At 36.1% G+C, this 19,054-nt stretch overlaps 1 protein-coding gene across 1 annotated transcript; it reads left to right on the top strand.

Moving 5' to 3' along the window:
- Nucleotides 1-7,519: 7,519 nt before the first annotated feature.
- Nucleotides 7,520-18,677, top strand: LOC140137113 (uncharacterized). Its single transcript, XM_072158770.1, has 8 exons — nucleotides 7,520-7,679; nucleotides 8,026-8,247; nucleotides 11,278-11,382; nucleotides 12,018-12,248; nucleotides 13,296-13,426; nucleotides 14,256-14,496; nucleotides 17,542-17,738; nucleotides 18,636-18,677. Exons 1-8 carry the CDS (start codon nucleotides 7,520-7,522, stop codon nucleotides 18,675-18,677), a joined length of 1,329 nt encoding a protein of 442 aa, XP_072014871.1.
- Nucleotides 18,678-19,054: the final 377 nt, after the last annotated feature.

Genomic DNA, 19,054 nt, shown 5'->3' with positions numbered 1-19,054 from the left:
TTATGACATGCCTTTGAATACTGTCTAGTTTTGTTTTCTGTCGTTTTCTTTTTCTGAGTTCTATTTTTGCAATCATTTTGTTTTCATGAGTTGTTTGTCTTTGTGAAATCATATTTCGGTTTTGCAACCGTATTTTCATCAAGTAGAAAAGGCCTCCCAAAATGTTTCAAACGTATAGTGAATGAATTAGACCACACCATAAAAGGGTGTAACTTTGTACCACAGGTGGTGTGGGACGTAAGCCAACTAGATTATTAGAGCTGCTTCAGATGAAGTATATCAATAATATTATGAGTCATTGAGTAGTTTTGGCGGGTAAAGGTAATCAAAGTTCGTTAAAGGGATCGTCAAATTTTAAATGGACTCAAATCATGTTTAAAACAATACAGAAAATACGTTGTAACGATTCAGAACAAAGCTAGTTTGACCTATTTGCGACGTACCGTTCTTGAGTCATCATCGTCATGAGCGCAAAAGTCAATTTTAGATTTCTTTTGGCGCAATACTGAGATAAAACCTAATGGCTCTAGAAAAAAACCCATTTTAATTTCAGAAAAGCCAAAATGGGCATGGTGGGGTTAGATTTATGTTTTAACCCCATTCGCTCTGTAACTGATGTAACACAGCTTCTTAGATATGGCAAACTATACAATGTAGAAAGAGACGCATTGGAATCAGGAAATCTTAGAATCTTCAATCAGGCAGTCAATCCATGGCATTTGTATAGCGTCAACATCGAACACTTTGCTCTGAGGCGCTCTGATGACATGATGACAAGTGCGCTTCTTAGGATAGGCGCAGTTCGATGGACGTGTCAACTGTTTGATATGTAATGGTAATAATTGCTACTGCTTGTGAACGCAACATGAAAAAATATGTCGGCGAAAGATGACATGAGGTATGAGATGGACTAGTTGAGTTGAAGACAATGAAGATGATCTGAGCTGTCTGCATGTGGGTTGTGACTGAAGCTTTTTGAGACATTTATCTTGGCGGTTGATTGTAGAGAAATTTGTATAGGTCCTACAACAACAGAACATTGAGTTTGTTGGGCAGCTCTGGTAGTGCTTTTTTAATTGTTGATATCGAACACTTACAATAGTCTAAACGTGACGTATGTTAACTGCCGAAGTCTGTGAACTGCAGTCGTATTAAAAGCATTTTAGTTGCTCTACTAATGTTCCTAAGATGGTGGTTTGTGGGTCTCATGCCACCAGATCGGCCATTGCCATCCGGGGGGATTGGGGGGGGGGGCACTTAACACAAATGACCATACGGGTATGTTCCCCCGGAAAGATCCCCCTTTTTGGATTTCGCAGCTCCGAAAGGCCCCCTATTTTTGACCAAAATAGAGCTCCGAAAGACCTTTGATTTTCATAATTTTAGTTCTAAAAGACCACAAATTTGATCATTCCTCATATTTGTGGGATTTTCAGGCGATATGCAACCAAAAAGCCAAGAAAGACCCGTGATTTTGACTGTTCGCAGCTCCAAAAGATCTCCATTTACTGGTACGCCGTCGCTCCCAAAGACCCACCACCTCAAAATTCCGGGGGAACATACCCACCAATGTGCCCCCCCCACCCCGGATTGCCACACCAGTGTCAACTAACACACCATGATTTATCACTAGTACTAGTTTGCTCTGAACAGGAACAGTCACACCTGCAACAGCAACTTACACTAACCCTTTATATATTGATCCATGTAAAACCAACAAATTTACTTTCATTTGTTTTTCTTATCATGATTAGGGATGACCAATGAACCATCAACTTGCTTAGAATACTCCCATAGACATGCAGGAAGCTCAGCTGTGCACTGCTTGCACAGATATTTCTAACTTGAGCTCATTCTTTTATTTTTTCATATTTTTCTGTAAAAATTGGGGAAGTTAATGCCAATTATATTTTTTAACTACCCTGCTAATTACAGCAACATAACCCAGCAAACACAAAAACGTTTTAAAAACGTTTTAAATAAATTATATTTGGTTTAGGTTAAAACGTTTTAATAACATTAAAATGTCGGGTTATATAAAGGTCATGATAACGTTTTAAAACGTTTTGTATGAAAACACACTATACAACAAAAATTTTAAATGTTTTCAAAAAATGTTATTATAAACTATTTTTGCAAACATTTTCCCCAAATATTGTGTCAATACTTAAATAACATTATGTTAAAATATTTGAACCCAGCAAACACAGAAATGTTTTTTTCAAAACCTATTAATAACATTTAAATGTCGGGTTATATAAAGGTCATGAAAACGTTTTTAAAACGTTATTGAAAATATTTTGGGCAAACATTTTTCGCAAAATATCTTTTCAACCACAAAATAACATTATGTTTAGAATGGTTTTGTATCAAGTTTTCAAGAATGTTTTTGGAATGTTATTAAAACGTTTTTATATCCTTTATATAACCCGACATTTAAACGTTTTCTGTAAAACATTTTTGTTTGCTGAGCAGTAGATTATCAAAAATGTTTTTTAAGGTTATGAAAACGTTTTATACTCTTAATATACCCTTTATATAACCCGACATTTAAACGATTCTGACAACCTTTTATAACCTTTTGCGAATGATGTCGAAAACGTTTTGTGTTTGCTGGGAACTTATTTCGTTTTTCTGTAAGTGCGAGTCAAAATTGGTCCATTGCCACAGTGCGCTTTTATTGCCAGTGGCTGAGTTCAGCACTGCTCGAGTTACAAATTAAATACTCCTTTCGAATCATGTTAAGAAGACACATTTCTGAACATAAATGTGAAGTTTCTTGCTCATTCGATGTATTTTTCACCTGATCCCAACCCTAAACTTCTTATATTTAAGCCTATCACCTGCAATTTCTTTTTTTGTGCCATATCGGCCATCTTGGATGATTTGTGGCAAATGTTCTCTAAATGCATCATTTCAATGCCTCGGTTTGAAAAAATAATTTATGCCATTGACTAGTAAAGTGCCATTTCATAAGAAACCCCTTTGATACTTTCACAATATGCTTGTTTCATGTTTGCATATATGTTAAAATAAAGAAATATATAAAGGTAAATATATGCTTATGCTAATTTTGCTCTCTATTGCTATTTTTGGACTTTGTCATTTTATTTCGTTCCAATGATCGGTCAGAATGGGAAACTTTGAAAATTCATAATTCGAAAAGTTTTTGACCGATTTTGACCATTTAACCATTTGTAGCAATAGGGGCAACCTGACATTTTGATGGTCATCCCTACTTATATCTTAAATACGGTACGTAACGGATAAGTCAATCCACCGTGTCGTCCGTTATTTTTCTGGATCCATAAGACTAGAGGAATATCTTGTTTCATCAAACTTTTCAGTGCTTCTTGAAGTCAATGGCATTATGAAATAAGTCCCTTCTTTTATGCTTACGGGCATAGCTCATGGAAGTTTTCAAAATGTCGGGATGTCTATTGAGTTTTTAATACATAATTTTATCCTGTACCTTATTCATATAATTCAGACAAAATATTTTTCTTTGAAATTGCAACCTTGAATACAAATTCAGAGATCTCGTACGAGTTTGATCGGCCAACGTACATCACTCGAGAATCAGATGATGGTGATAATGGTGGGCTTTTTTCTGTCAAGATTTTACGACTTGGAGATCTAACACGTCAGACGTCTGTTCGTAAGTATTGGAAATGTTCTAGTTGCATTGTTTGAAAGTCATAACCCAAATCTGTGTAAGACGAATAAGCTCGAATAGATATGTAATTTTTAACGTTCGGCATGCAAAAAAATGTTTCAATAACACATCTTACAAATATTTTAGTTTAGTCAAAACGAAAGGTCTGGAATACAAAAAATGAAAAGTAAAATTGAAATGATACTTTAACATCGTCTTTCCAAGGAGATCAGTTATGGTAGGTGAAAGGGTTTATGTTCAAATTGTTCGTACATCCCTTGTTTTCTCAATGAAAAATATCAATTGGTAAGTCGAGGGTTAATATATTTTTGGTCTCGAAGAGGCATCACCTTGAATGATCAAGCAGCAAGGAAAATATGAATTTTTATATCTATATTGTCGAATATTTTTCTTTTATATAGAGATTAGAAGCATTGATACCAACAGTGCCGAAGACCTTGTCGATTTCAACGGCTTTACAGATAGCACTGCATCGGTTACTTTTGAGCGTGGGGAGGATTCCAAAGAGTTTTTCATTGGCATCGTGAATGATGAAAAGTTGGAGAGCTCTGAAACTTTTCAAGTCGAACTTGTCAATGTGGAGAGTGGAAGTGTTTTGGGAAAGCAGAATTTGGCAACGGTTATTATTACGGATGATGATGAAGGTATTATAGGTCTATATTGGACCATGGAAGTAAGAGACATGGAAGCTGGTCGATCCAATACCTATTGAATTATTTACGTAACATTCTATAGAGGGTACGTATCAAGCTATTGGGATAACAATGTAGTCAGCGTGTCTTTGATGTGGATCAGACTTGCCGCCTTTATTACCAGTTCGTTTATTTACAGGTTTATTATTTTGAGCAAAAATCGTGTTTTTCTTGATTATGTTTCAAGTATGATGTTTTTATTCGGAAAAAAGTGACAGGGAAATTCAAAATATCGATTTCTACCCTATACTTACAGATTTTCTTAAACTTCAACATATTGGAAATCATGCATTTACGTCTAAACCGCTAATTAGCGGTAATAATATATATATGCGCACTTGGCACATGCTTTACATTATAAAATGAATCCTGCATCTATTTGTGTGCCTGGGGCTGCCTGAAATTGCTGTTGACCAGAATGTTCCAGAGTCGGGTATTATCTTTACATTTTGCGTAAAATAAATTGTATTTCATTTTATTTTCTGTTTTAAAACTGCTATCTAAAAGTCTAGCATATATATATACATTTAATCGGTAGGTTTTCACATAATTACATACTTTTAATAACATTGTATAAATTAAACTGATTGCATTCTGACCATTACGTATGGATTTTATAAAATCTGTTTGTGTTCATAAAACTAGTCATGCACTGCGGTAATATAACACAGCCCATTGTCAGGACTTAGTACACGACCTCGTACTGCTATTGATTTTTAAGCGGGAACTTTGATTTTAGACATGGTACACGTTGACCATGCGATGACTCAATTGTTCCACTTTCAACTGTACTGCTTTTAGACTATGGGACATGGGCATTTATCTTTCACTTCCGTAGTCCACTCTTGGGCAGAACATAAAAACATAACAAATCAAGAGTAAATATATGTCTGAATTAATATCCAAAAAGTTCCCACGTTTTACTTTACTCATTTAGGAGTTATTTGGGGTTAAAATGTGTTTTTCGTGATTTTTTTCCATTTTTGCCCAAAAATGTCAAATATTAAAATAGCTGTAACTTTAAAAATAAATTGAGTAGAAATTTCATTTCTATTGTAGATGTTACATGTCATATGGATTTCCAACACTGGTGAATAAAAATGTCATAGCACAACTCTAAAATATAAAAAAATGGCAAAAACCATATTTTTGTGCTATTTTGGCCATTTTTAAAAATGTAATTTTTTGCATGGGAAAAAAAATATATATATTTTCTTGATTTAAAAAATATGTCATTATATCAACCTAGTTATTCTGAACAAAAAAAGTTAATGATGGTGAATGTCTGTGACCTATAGTTTTTGATCTATGGCCCTTTCAAATTCACATACTATGGACTAAAATAGCATGTTTTTGTCAATTTTTCCAATATTAGGCTGAAAATGGTACTTTTTTGTAATTTTAACAACATTTTCAGTGTTTGGAAAGTGGGAACTTCACATATATTATGGATATATTATAGTACTTTCATTTTAAGCTAGTTGTAGATCCACTGGTAGCTCGGTTTCCATGGCAGAAGCAATTATATCGTCAATTTTACTACTTTCAATGCAGCAAAATCATTTTAGTCATCATTTTACTGCATTGAAAGTAGATAAAATTGCTGCTACCACGGTAGTGGGCATACTAGTGGATCTTGAAATAGCTTAACATTAAAGTACAATTACATGTTCATATTATTAAGTGAAGTTCCCACTTTCCAAAAACTAACAAGTTGGTTAAAATGGCCATAAAGGACCATTTTGGCGTAATATTGGAAATATTGAACAAAAACATGCTATTTTAGTCCATATATGAATTTGAAAGGGCCATAGATCAAAAACTATAGGTCACAGACATTCACCATCATTAACTTTTTTTTTGTGTTCAGAATAACTAGGTTGACATAATGACATATTTTTTAAATCAATAAAATTTATATTTATTTTTTTCTCCATGCAAAAATTACATTTTTAGCTCAAAATGGCCGAAATAGCACAAAAATATGGTTTTTGCCATTTTTTTATATTTTAGAGTTGTGCTGTGACATTTTTATTCACCAGTGTTAGACATCCATGTAATATGTAACATCTACAATAGAAATGAAATTTCTACTCAAGTTATTTTGAAAGTTACAGCTATTTTAATATTTGACATTTTTGGGCAAAATGGAAAAAAATCACGAAAAACACATTTTTAACCCCAAATAACTCCTAAATTACACAGTAACGTGCAACTTTTGAAAGTGGGAAATGTTATATTATTGATCAGTGATATAATAGCTATATTTTCATGTATAAACCATCCTCTACCCAGAAAGGGAGAACGAAAACTACTTTCTGAAGCACTTAGCAAGCCTTGTCCCATGGTCTATTTTGTTCAGTATCGCGGCAAGTATGATACTCACTTTGATGTAGTATTTGACCAGCTTCCATGTGTATTACTTCCATGATTGACTGACGATAGTAACACATGTTTATATTCATGCTTAATAATAATAATAATAATAATAATAATAACAACAACAACAACAACAACAACAACAACAACAACAACTACAACTACAACTACAACTACAACTACAACTACAACTACAACTACAACTACAACTACAACTACAACTACTACTACTACTACTACTACTACTACTACTACTACTACTACTACTACTATTTCTTCTTCTTCTTCATATCACACATGTCAATGCACCCAAGGACAAGGGCTAACATCTTTTGGCAAAAATCCTAATATTTTGTACACAGATAGCCAGACACACACACATCGGTGTACATCTTATAGTCTCCTTTCCAAACTTCGTTTGGCAAGGACAATTATGTAACAAAACTGTAAGTTGTCATATTAAATTTACAGCACCAACATATCACCTAGAAAAGAATACGTACACAGTGCAAGAATCCACTGGGCAAGTAACTGCCCGGGTAACTGTTACCGTCTACAGGGAAGGGGATACATCACAAGCAGGGAGTGTAGGTGAGTGTAAGGGTCAACAGGGATGGGGATACATCACAAGCAGGGAGTGTAGGTGAGTGTAAGGGTCAACAGGGAAGGGGATACATCACAAGCAGGGAGTGTAGGTGAGTGTAAGGAAACATTTCAACATAAACTCTTCTTTGTGGGTTTTTGAGACCAATTGCTCTCATTATCAAAAACAATGAAGCATACAAGCACTTGGGTCAGCCAACATCTAGATAAACAGAACGTTCTTCGTATTGTTCAGGAGAATTTGAAGGTTTTATTGGTGTTGTGGGTAAGGACGGTATTTAACCAATACACATTATTAGCCATCCAGGCATATATCACAAGCAGGGAGTGTAGGTGAGTAGGGATTGTAAGGAAATATTTCAACATAATACTCTTCTTTGTGGATTTTTGAGACCAACTACTTTACAATTTAAAAAAATTACAGCATTCAGGTCGTCCACACAAGGTTATAACTTATCCTTATCAGCCAACGTCTAGATAAATAGTACGTACGTGCATTGTTTTGTCCTGGACAATTTGAAGATTTGGTTGATTCTTTCACGAGAACAGTTTTTGAAAAAACGATTGTTGGTGTCGCGGATATAAGGGGGCAAATTGCAAGACGATATTTGTCCATTGATACTCATTATTGTATTGAACAGGAGCAAAAAAATATTTTTCTTCTAAATTTCCTAGTGCTTTACACGTCAGATGTTGAGGCACAGTCTCCATCAGATTACACGGCATCTTCATTTGAGATCAGTTTCCAACCCGGAGAAAGCACACAAACACGAACTATACCAATAACTACCGATAACATCTTGGAATCATCAGAGTCGTTTGAGGTGACCCTGAGGGATCCTGTGAATGGAGATCTGTCTTCACCTGTTGCATCAACGGTTGTGATCAATGATGATGGTAAGATAAGCTGCTGACTTATTACAATTTACAAACGTAAAATGTCTGATCTTACATGTGGCGAGATTTTTATTAATTGGAATAAAAATACTTGGGAATGTTCAGGAAGGAATAAATTGTTAACCAAAGTCGCATTTTTAGGGTTTATGACCGTATTGACATGATTACGCACCAATTGCTGGCTATCAGGTACCGATGTTTAGGATGCTGTCTGTGTGCTCTCCGGTCCCATTAGCAGTTAGAACGCTGGACAACCGATTCTTTAGAAATGCATAGTCGCGCTAAAAGTCGATCGATACATGTTAAAATCAGCCCAATTCAGAGATACACCTTTTTGCTATGAAATTAATTTTCTCGGTCAAATATAAAGCAATATTTTTTTTTCTTCAGTAATGTCAGTTAAAAACATAGTGCTTGGATATACATATTTTTTTTTAATCCTGGTGTTAAAATTAGGTATGAAATTGTGTCGTTTAGTGTAAGATTTTTGAATTTTATAGGCCTTACATCCGTCCACGAGCTTTTTTCGGAATTCATTTTTTAGCGTTTCAAACTAATATAATTCGCTAAGGAAAGATATTTCCCACCTCTGTAAAGCACATCGTGTGGGTCTATCTATTACTGTTTTGTCAGAATTTCCGTTTTGATTTCACATTTTTTCACGTCATGCTCCTAAAATCTCAAACTCAGTACTTTATCTCGAAAGCAAGCAGCATAAATAGTCGATAATTCCTTTGTTCTAGCTAGGTCTCTTCTGCATTGAAAGCAAGGATGACTCGACGGGCGATTTTTAGCCCAAATCTCCCATTTGGGTGCTTTGGTAAATTAACGTGAATTTTGGATATTTGCAAATTATGGTTTCCATGATTATGTCGACCAAAATTTGTCTGTTGGTTTGTTTACCTAGGTTAGTCCGTATTAAGAGACGCATGTTTGAAGTCCATGGGAAAATCCACTGTCCAAACCTAGAAAAATGAGTGTGTTATTTATAGGGATTTTAATTTTCTGTCCATCCTATCTCCAGGTGAATTTTGTATGACCCCCCACCCCCACCCCCCATCGTGGGTTGGCATTTTCATTGCACCCTTCAGACTTGTGTTCGGGTTCCGTGTTTTTAATTTGACATGTAGGCCTATTTGTCATAATAGCGCGTATACTTTCTAAATGTATAGCTATAACGTGCTATATAAATATTATTATACCGGTATGTAATAGTATGTATATAGTCCTATGGGGTGGGGTGGATGGGTGCAGAGGTGTGTGAGGTGGGTAATAGGGGGTGTATGTAGGGAAACTTTGGGGTGGTACTCAACACATTTTAAATATGACTTTCAATGCGAGGCTCATTGTTGCCACAAATGTGTTTTTTTTTCCTTTAGGTTATTTAATAGGGTTTTTTTTATAAACTTCCATGTTTAACCTTGTATTGTTTTGGCTGCTTTCTTATGACTTTCGCTGGTTTTCCAAAAGCAGTTTCAAACAAACACAAACAAAAGGCACCATACCCAGTCATCTTCGTGACAATTGAAACACTGGGTCAAGTATTAACATCTAAGTTATTCTGTTTTTAGGCAGGTACTATTGCGTGAACAGGTTTTTGTTTAAAAACAAAAACCTGTTTAAGTTAACAATGATAATGAATGGTTCTTATAAGGCACAATCTCTTCCGATGAGGAACTCAAAGCGCGTAAAGCACGAAATTGACAAACGAACATAAAAACAATCAATTTACACAAATTGGTTTTGAGCTGGCGTTTAAATACGGTAACGAAAGTCTGGGGACGTTACTTGGAAGTTATTTGGAAGTGTGTTCCAAACAGTTTGCTTGATAAAACATACAGCGTGATATTTATGTTTTGTAAATGAAAGTTTTGTTTAAAATATTGCCCAACTGCATGTAAGATTGTTGATTTTTTTTACCAAATGTTGGGCAAAGTTGTTTTGAGGAGAAGCAAATTTCAACACATTGGTCCGATGATCACGGTGATGATGAAATCAAATAATTAATCACTCACGTGATGAAAGATCCTCATCATGCTTAACATGAACAGTGTCATAGGAGCGCTAGGCCTGGGAATTTCTTTGCTATATTGAAGTTCTGGCAACACTGTAGCCAGGCCGGTCTTCATATCGCACCCAGGGATATCGATATACAATATGCCTCAGATTTCACGCGTTGATTTTGAAAAATGTTCAGCCGGCAGTAAAAAATGGTGAAATCAAAACGGAAATTCTGACAAAACTATGATATATCGCTCACGGTGATGTGCGTTAGAAAGTTGGGAAAAATCCTTCATTAGCCAACTATATTACTTTGAAAAGCTAAAAGGTTGATCCAAAAAAGGCTCGCGGGCAGAGTTGAAGCCTATCAAAATCGAAAATCTTACACTAAATGACTGAATTTCACGCCTAAGTTTAACACTAGGATTTGAAAAAAAAATACAGTATCAAGCATTACAGTTTTTCCTGACATTTACTGAAAAATTAAAATTATTGCTTTTCATTTGGCCGAGAAAAAAAATTTTACACTGAAAAGGTGTAACTCAAAATTTTGTTCATTTGAATACCAAATTCGATTATCACTGACCGACTTATTTGTTCAAGTAAAGCTTAAGGTTATTAATTATTTTAAACTGTTGTGATTTGGTAGTTCACAGCATCTTACGAATGGTAGTGAGCTTTGGCAAAAACTGCATTGCTCAATTCATAGCGAGCGTGTAGAAGAATTAAAATATCACAGTTATACTTTTATAGGTGCTGCGGTTCTTGAGTTACGTTGTAAAGAGGGCTGAAACAACAACACTTTTGTAAAACGTACATAACTCATTAACTACAATAAATTAAGCCAGTTTGCAAAGTATACGATTTGTAGAATGAACTTTTGCAAAACATCAAGGTGTTAATTTTCAATAATATATTGATCTAGATAATGCCAATAGATTTTTAGGTTGCTTCGACCAACAATACCTCGTCTACCCTTAATCCTTTGAAGCATGCAATCAGCTCTATATTTCTGTCCTTATTTTTCAGTGACAGTATCATTGCTAAATAATCACTTCCTCGCAAGTGAGGACGGAGGCTCAGTAAGAATCACTTTTGTGAGACAAGGATATTTGGGTGGACAGTCATTAGTATGTAAGTCACACAATGCGTCTTGTTGAGAGTAATGCCATCTTTGATTTCGCTTTGGCAGATTTAAATTAATGCATTTACGCGGTTGCGTCGCCAGCGTACGGATAAATAAAGTGTATAAAACGTAGGGTTAGGTAGCGCGCGATTCGAATCTGCCACTGCAAAATCCAATATGGCGTTACTCACAACTTCATCCCTATGTTTGAATCTTGAGACTTATAGTCTGAAAGCTGAACAAATCGTAGCGTAGCATCAAAATTTAAAAAACACTTACTGCACTTTCTTCTTCGACATAATAATATATAATATAATAATATATATAATATAATCACTGCCATCTACTAGGTTCTAGTTTTGTTTCCAGTTTTTGTAATATATCCCACTTCACAACTAGTAGTACTGTTTTGCTGATTACTGGAACATAGATATAGTGACTCATAGGGATCAACCCTACCATAAGGATTTGAATAGTTCAGTTGGACAGAGCACTGCATATGAAACGCTTGGCCGCTGGTTCGAATCCCGCTTCATTGCATTTGTTTTGCTCCTCCGTTTCATTTGTTATGTTTTCATTAGCATAATATATTACATTAACCATTATTAATTTAACCGTTTTCATTGCTGAAACTCTTAATCAGATGTTCGTACTAAAGATGGCACCGCTTCCAGTATTCAACCTGAAGCTGATTTTGAAGCAATTGATACATCAGTTCAGTTCAATGCTGGCGAGTCAACCAAATATCTTGATATCAAAATCCAGTCGGACAGAGTTTTTGAGAATTCGGAATATTTTCACTTGGAAATTGTAGGCGCTGCTGCAACTACTATTGCCGAGCCATCAATTGCAATTGTGACGATTTTGGATTTGGGTAGGAATTTTTACAGTTATTCCTATATATAATGCATGCACTCTTCCCAATGAAAGGTCGATATCAGGAGGTCACGCACATGATAGGACATTGTACTTCTTATTAAGAAATAAAGAGTAGCCGAGTAGAGTATCCTAATACACCCAAATAATGTGTCCGTACAATGGCAGTAAGAATGTAATTTGATTGGAAACACACTATGCACATTGTACAGGGCGTTTCTTATTAACTATCTTAATTGCTATTTATGTTTAGTGGAAATGTTATTCAGAATACACTGTATAAAGACTAAATAGTGCAGTATTTTGTAACGTTGCTTATTCACACTTGTGTATAAACATTTCAAAACTTTTTTTAAAATTCACATGGTAACAGTGTATTTGCATTACAGAATATTATCCTTGGTTTCCCTGGAAAAACATAATTGTGAAAATGGGACGTATTAGGCAAGTCCTCTGAGACACAGTGGCCACACCATAGGATTTCTGTTGCGCTGTTGCAAAGAGACTTTTGAAATCCAAAAGTTGGATTTCATCATTCCTCCATGCCCTTCCACCTCCCCAGGGCCGGATTTACCTTTCTGGGGGCCCTGGGCCAGGCCAAAATTTGGAGGCCCCAACTCACTGTGAGGAAGGCATGTGCACTTATGTGGCCAAGTTTTGGTTTAGGTATAGATCGACGGTGTTGGCGGGAGCATTGTAATTTGAAGAGACAGATTTAGCTAGGACATTTGCGCGCGAAGCGAGCGAAAAAATTCCAAATTCAGACTATTTTAGCCCAAAATTAAGGTGAATTTTGCTATATAACTGGCCAGTGCGCAATTTGGCAATTTTACCCTTTTTGGCCCAAATCATGGTGTTTTGGGGCTAAAAAGGAAGATGCACAGGGCAAGTTGGGGGCCCTAGGCCCGGGCCCATCTGACCCAATGGTAAATCCGGCCCGTCCCCCTCCCCCGCACCACAAACAAAATGTTCACGATCTACTTTCATACTGTAATTGGAAGTACTACTGATATTTACTTCCATCTGTAATTTGACATTTATTTAGTGTCGACGAAACTGATCCCAGGCAGCTTTAACCTTGTTGAAATTGGTGGAGAGCCAGCCATCTTCCAGTCGGATTTAGGACACGACATCTCTCAAGCCTATCTAGACATACACGACGAAGTGATAGCAACGGTAAGAGTGATGAGCTCTATCGGGAGGGAAGGGCTATTAAAAACTGCGATTTGCATCTTTAGGTCAAAATTAATGTAAATTTGGCCCAGTTTAGGAATTAAATTGCACATATTTATATACTTCGCATTTGGCCTGGTTAAGTCATTTTGGTTGTGCAGCCAGGGGGATGAACTGAACCAGCAGCAGAAATTGCAGATATATTCTTCTTTTTAATTGTTCCTCCTCTTCTCCGCAATCAAACATATCAACGAGACAGGTCTAGCTCTAAACTACAGCAGCCGCAAGCAGGGTACTTTGTTCACCAATAGATCAGTGACATTGATCTCATGCAAGTGCATAATACTGATAGCAAAAGATCATGTGCCCCAGAGCCCCAAATAAAATATGAAGGGTACATAATTTCTAAACAACTGAAACAGCTTCGAAACATATAGTGGGTGAACTGATATCATTTAAAGCCACAGCTAGAAACAACAAATGTGGAAATGAGATTATAAACCGACCAGTAGACTTGTAGTCTTACTAATTCATGGTATATTGGAGGCCCACGGAAAAGTTAGCATTTTGTATTAAGACTATCCATGCCTTCAAGGTGAAATAAACCTATACTGGCAAGAGCCTCTGGCCATGGTCTGGTCTGCTATAAGCTTTAAGCTCGTACCAATTAACACTGTGTTGTAGTATAGCGTTAATTTACCCATGTTTTCTCACGTTAAAAACATGGTGTTAAAAATAAACGTATACAATAACATTATCATCATTACTAATACCATCTTCTTTAATTAGTGCATTTATGTTAACTAATAACTTGAATGCATTTCCTTTTTAGCTTAAACCTGCGTTTAGTCAACTTGCTGGGTTTGTGGATGTTAAGATTGTGGCCTTTTTACCGGGAAATAACATAATCGTTGCATTCGTAGTCGAGTGTACATCGAGTTCACCCGTTAGCTTTGCAGATGTCGTTAGCATTGTTAGAGTTGTGGCGTCGAACACTGACAACAATGGATATCTTGGTGGCTCTACGCTACGACTGTATTATCCGACCGTACCGCAATTTACTGTAATTACAGGTATACATGCATCAACATACCAATTAGTACATAATCAATAATAAGCATAAATACCGTAGAAACCCGTCTACAAGGAATAGTAGCGACTGTGATGATAGCATATTTCACGCTAGCGCCCTCCACAATATTATATCATTATGGAATTTGAGCAAATCATTTACCGACACAAGCAGGTATACAATGTATTATTTTATCTTTATTTCGCATCTCACGAGCATAGCTCACTTGGCAAGGCATAAGACTTTGGTTCTTTAGATCGGAAGATGGTGAGTTCGAGCCTCATCACGGTCACACAAACTTTTATAAACGAAATATTGTTCGAACTTTTCATTTATATTTTCTTGCATTTTCTAAAGACTCCTTTCGTGATATTTTTTTTTTCATATTTAGTTTAATTTATTCTATTGTTTTTCTTTTATTGTTTCTTTTCTTTGTCTTTTTTTTCTTGTTTAATTTAATTTTTTCTTTATTTTTCTTTGATTCATATAATATTGGCAGGATAAGGAGAGGAGGAACTAAAGACCCATTCAGTGATTTGCTCATCCGGACGATCGTAAAAATCATCAAAATTCACCTTTGTCATTGTCATAGATGTGGTAACATAGCCTGCTAGTGGTTCAGCAGAAAACCGTGTGACACATAATATACATTTGGCTACATTTTATTATACGATAAATACGAATTTATTAAACATGGTAACAAATATTCTCTAGCAGATCGGTTATACGATGGAACTGGTAGGCATAGGCCTATTATAAATTCGGGATATTAAATATCTTCCTGACGAGACAGATCTGCGCATGTGGTCTTACTAGCCACAGACCGTCCGCTGGAATTAGTTGAACATGAACCATTCGCTATGGCTGTTGGTCGGACCTCTCATCTCTCCACATCGATTGTGACCTATAATCCCCGACATTGCCCTTATGAACTCACATCCTCCTGTTTTATTACAATATGCTGTCGAAGTTACGTAATAATCGGATTAACTACCATAGCAATAGGTGAAAACAATTTTTGAATATACCGCGTTATACACTGATACGTTCAGGCGGTACCTCTTCATTGAACCATATCATGCTGTAGATTAGTATCTTTGAAAAGACCAGTATTGTATTCAATCTATGATTGCAGACATACACCCCGGACATACACAGTACAGGTGATGAGTGTAACCTGCTTGTAGCGCAGCGCGATATGTTCAAAATTGTTTTCACCTATTGCTATGGTAATTAATCCGATTAATTACGCAACCAGCGTGTAATGGCCGAATAAATTCTGACCATCACTTGGCTTGTTGGATTCGTCTATACTACAATTCGCTGTCGAAGTGACGTAATAATCGCAATAACTACCATCAAGCAGATTGCACTAATCACCCGCGTATGTCACCAAACATAGATTGAATACCACTCTTTTCATAAATACTAATCTTACATGGCGAGTGATGAGCATTCCTTTGACAACTATGGTTTAATGCATAGGTGCCACGTGAACGATGAAGTGCAGGGCTATATATTCGAAATTGTATTCATCAATTGCTATGGTAGTTAATCCGATTAATTACGTCACATCGACAGCGAATAGCCTATGAGTATGGGTTCAAGTGAAACAAAAAATAGTGTATGTCCATTGCTAGCTATGGTAATTAATCATGTTAGTGTTTACATCACTACTTCGGTGAAGACAAGAGAAGTGTGCCAACGCCTGTGATATAACAGGTGCAAGCGAAACAAAATTGAATGACCAGAATAGTTTCCTTTGTCAGATGAATTGATTGAAGTTTTTGAAGACACTCTATTCTTGATGGGACAATAGATTCAAATATGGAATAATTATTATTCCTCATCTATTTTTTTATTGAAAAAACTGCAATTGTGGCAACAGAACAATATTTATTTTGATTTCATTTCAAGTAGAAACAAAATCGTGCTTAAGCCAAAAACGCACCCTACCTACCATTCCTCAAGAATTGGGATGGCACAAAGGTGCAACATAGGTTTTTATTGCAAAGACGAGGACAGACAAGTAGTTACAACACATCTGTCTAACCGTGGGTTTCGCTATTATTTAGAATAAATGCTTTTACTAGTTTCTATAAAACCACAAAATTACTAAAAAAAACTATAAAAAAAACTAAAAAAAAAAAAAAAAAAAAAAAAAAAAAACACACCTAAAATTAAAAGTAGAAAGGTAGATTTGAAGAAAGATAAAAGAACATGTCAAAAAGTTAAAAGTAAACGAGAATGAAAAAAACGGAACCGGTGCCCGGACCTCTTCAGCATGTCTTCAGTTCCAAAGTCTGACGCTCTATCAATTGAGCTATACGATCATGATATACGAAACAGTCGTTATTATGTCAATACAATTGATTGGTGTTACAACATACTTAGATGGAATGCATAGCCACCCAGTGCCAGTATATATTTGCTCAAACTCCAAATACAAAAAGCAACCAATTTTATTGAGGGCGTTTCTTAGGTATATCCTTGTAGACGGGGTTTTACGGTATTATCAGCTTGTTCACTCCGTGTGTAGACACACTTGGGTCCTATCAAGACCAGGCTCAAACCGAATGCTCAAGCCCGGTGCTCAAGCCAGGATAAAAAAAGCACAATTATATAACTATGCTGGCCTATATATGGAAAGAGAAGCGAGAAAGACGTGTCGACGAGAACGACGATGTTGCCATAGACCTAGATTCCGGGAGGGGCGGTAAATCCCCCCAATATTTTGCCAGGGGTGGTCCATACAATCATCTCCCCCCCCCCAATGTTCACGTCTGACCATTTTAGCCCCAAAGGCGCAAATTTGCTGGATTCACAATACTTCAAGAATTTTTTCCAACCTCATCCCCCCATATCAAAAAGAAATCTACGCCACTTGATGATGCTGATGATGATGATAATGATAATGTTGTTCATGATGGCGATGAGTAGGCCTATTACCATCATCATTACCAATTATATTGTCATTTTCGTTATCATCATAGGGCAAAGTGTTTTCTTTAAACAACTCAATATTTCCGATCACCGTTACTTACAGATGAAGAATTCTCGGATGCCGGGATAGCAGGTATTGCCATTGCATCAGTGGTGACACTGCTCTTCATAATAATTCTCTCTGTAATGGTTTGTTTCCGGATGTTACGACCTCGCCCGGGTAAAACACTTGATGTGTCTACCTTGTCTCCTGACTACCAAACCAATCCACCGATTATCTATGATGGAGCCAATATACAGGTATAATTAAGTAATATTTCGCTCTGTTGCAAATTTATTAAACGTTATTAAAAATAAGCGCAGTGATTTATTAGTACGCTACGCACAGGCACAACGCCTAGACGTTGATCCACTAGTCTCAGCACACTTTACAGGTTGTCGCTGACCACTACGGCCCCACATCATTCCATAAACCATTAAACAACAATTCAGGGACTTTGCTGCTTCAAGAGCGCACACCCTAGACATTCCACAATTAACCTTCGCAACCAGGATCAGCTCCCCGTGTTTCGTACGGGTTACAACGAGAAAAGTTACCAGTGAGTTCCTTGTCCAGGGGAATTTCAAGCTAACTCAATTTTTTCCACGAGAGCGTACTAGGCACCACCAGGGTTCGAACTCGCAACCTCTCGCACCATAGTCGAACGCCTTATCGATTGAGCTAACTTGACTGCTATTATGTTTTTTAGAGTATGAGCCCAGAATATCAGATAAATTATAAAAATGCTCTTCAGGCCATTTTCAGGGAAAAATAAGCAGTACACCGAAACAAAATAGCGATAGACTGGTATGGTAAGAGTAACGGATAATCACTGCACTTACACAATCATAACATATATAGCAAATTAAAGGGATATTTTAAATGGTTAAATAGATATCCACGAAAAAAGCTTATTCTCAGTTGAAGCGGACATTGCATTTGCAAGGTACGCATACATATTTTACAGCGTCCCATTGACCATTTGACATGAAATATAATTATTAGTGTCAAAAAAACAAAAGTTGCTTAAAAGCATAGTTCAAATATCTTCTTGAATCAATTGCTTATAAGTGTCTATTTTTGACAACAAATGTTGGAAATGAAATTCACTTTATCATGTTTATTATCAATATTTAATTCCTTTACTTTCCACACAGACTGGATTACCGTATTCACGTCAGAATCATCTGATATTTTGAACCAAATGGTATTTCTTCAGTAAATAATGGGGAATTATTTTCGATTTGTACCAGTACATCATGAACAGTCCGGGCAAATTTCAAGATTTAGGAACTGTGACCAATCTGGCAACACATTGCCTGATCAGGAAATATCGATCCCACAATGCATTGTACAAGTTTTTATTATTTTTTACAGAATATAATTAGGAATGTTAGGAATTTTATAGTAAATACATCAGCGAATGATGACATTGGAGGAATTTTTATTAATTGTTTCAATTAGTATAGAAATCTCATAGCAAATAATTAAAAACTAACAGCAGATTTGCTAGATATTATATGTTAAAGGGTGAAATAAAATTCACCCGGTTCCGTCCAGCTTCTATTGTTTAGAA

Source organism: Amphiura filiformis, chromosome 17, assembly GCF_039555335.1.
Source record: "Amphiura filiformis chromosome 17, Afil_fr2py, whole genome shotgun sequence".
Classification (NCBI taxonomy): domain Eukaryota; kingdom Metazoa; phylum Echinodermata; class Ophiuroidea; order Amphilepidida; family Amphiuridae; genus Amphiura; species Amphiura filiformis.
Note: the sequence above shows the minus strand (reverse complement) of the source record. Positions and strands in the feature narration are given on the sequence as shown.

What these genes read in the sequence shown, in the direction of transcription:
- LOC140137113 (XM_072158770.1), top strand. Translation starts at nt 7,520, where the DNA reads ATGAAGCATACAAGCACTTGGGTCAGCCAACATCTAGATAAACAGAAC. An exon ending in GGTTGTGATCAATGATGATG is followed by an intron (nt 8,248 to 11,277) that starts GTAAGATAAGCT and finishes CTTATTTTTCAG; the next exon opens with TGACAGTATCATTGCTAAAT. An exon ending in ATGATGGAGCCAATATACAG is followed by an intron (nt 17,739 to 18,635) that starts GTATAATTAAGT and finishes CTTTCCACACAG; the next exon opens with ACTGGATTACCGTATTCACG.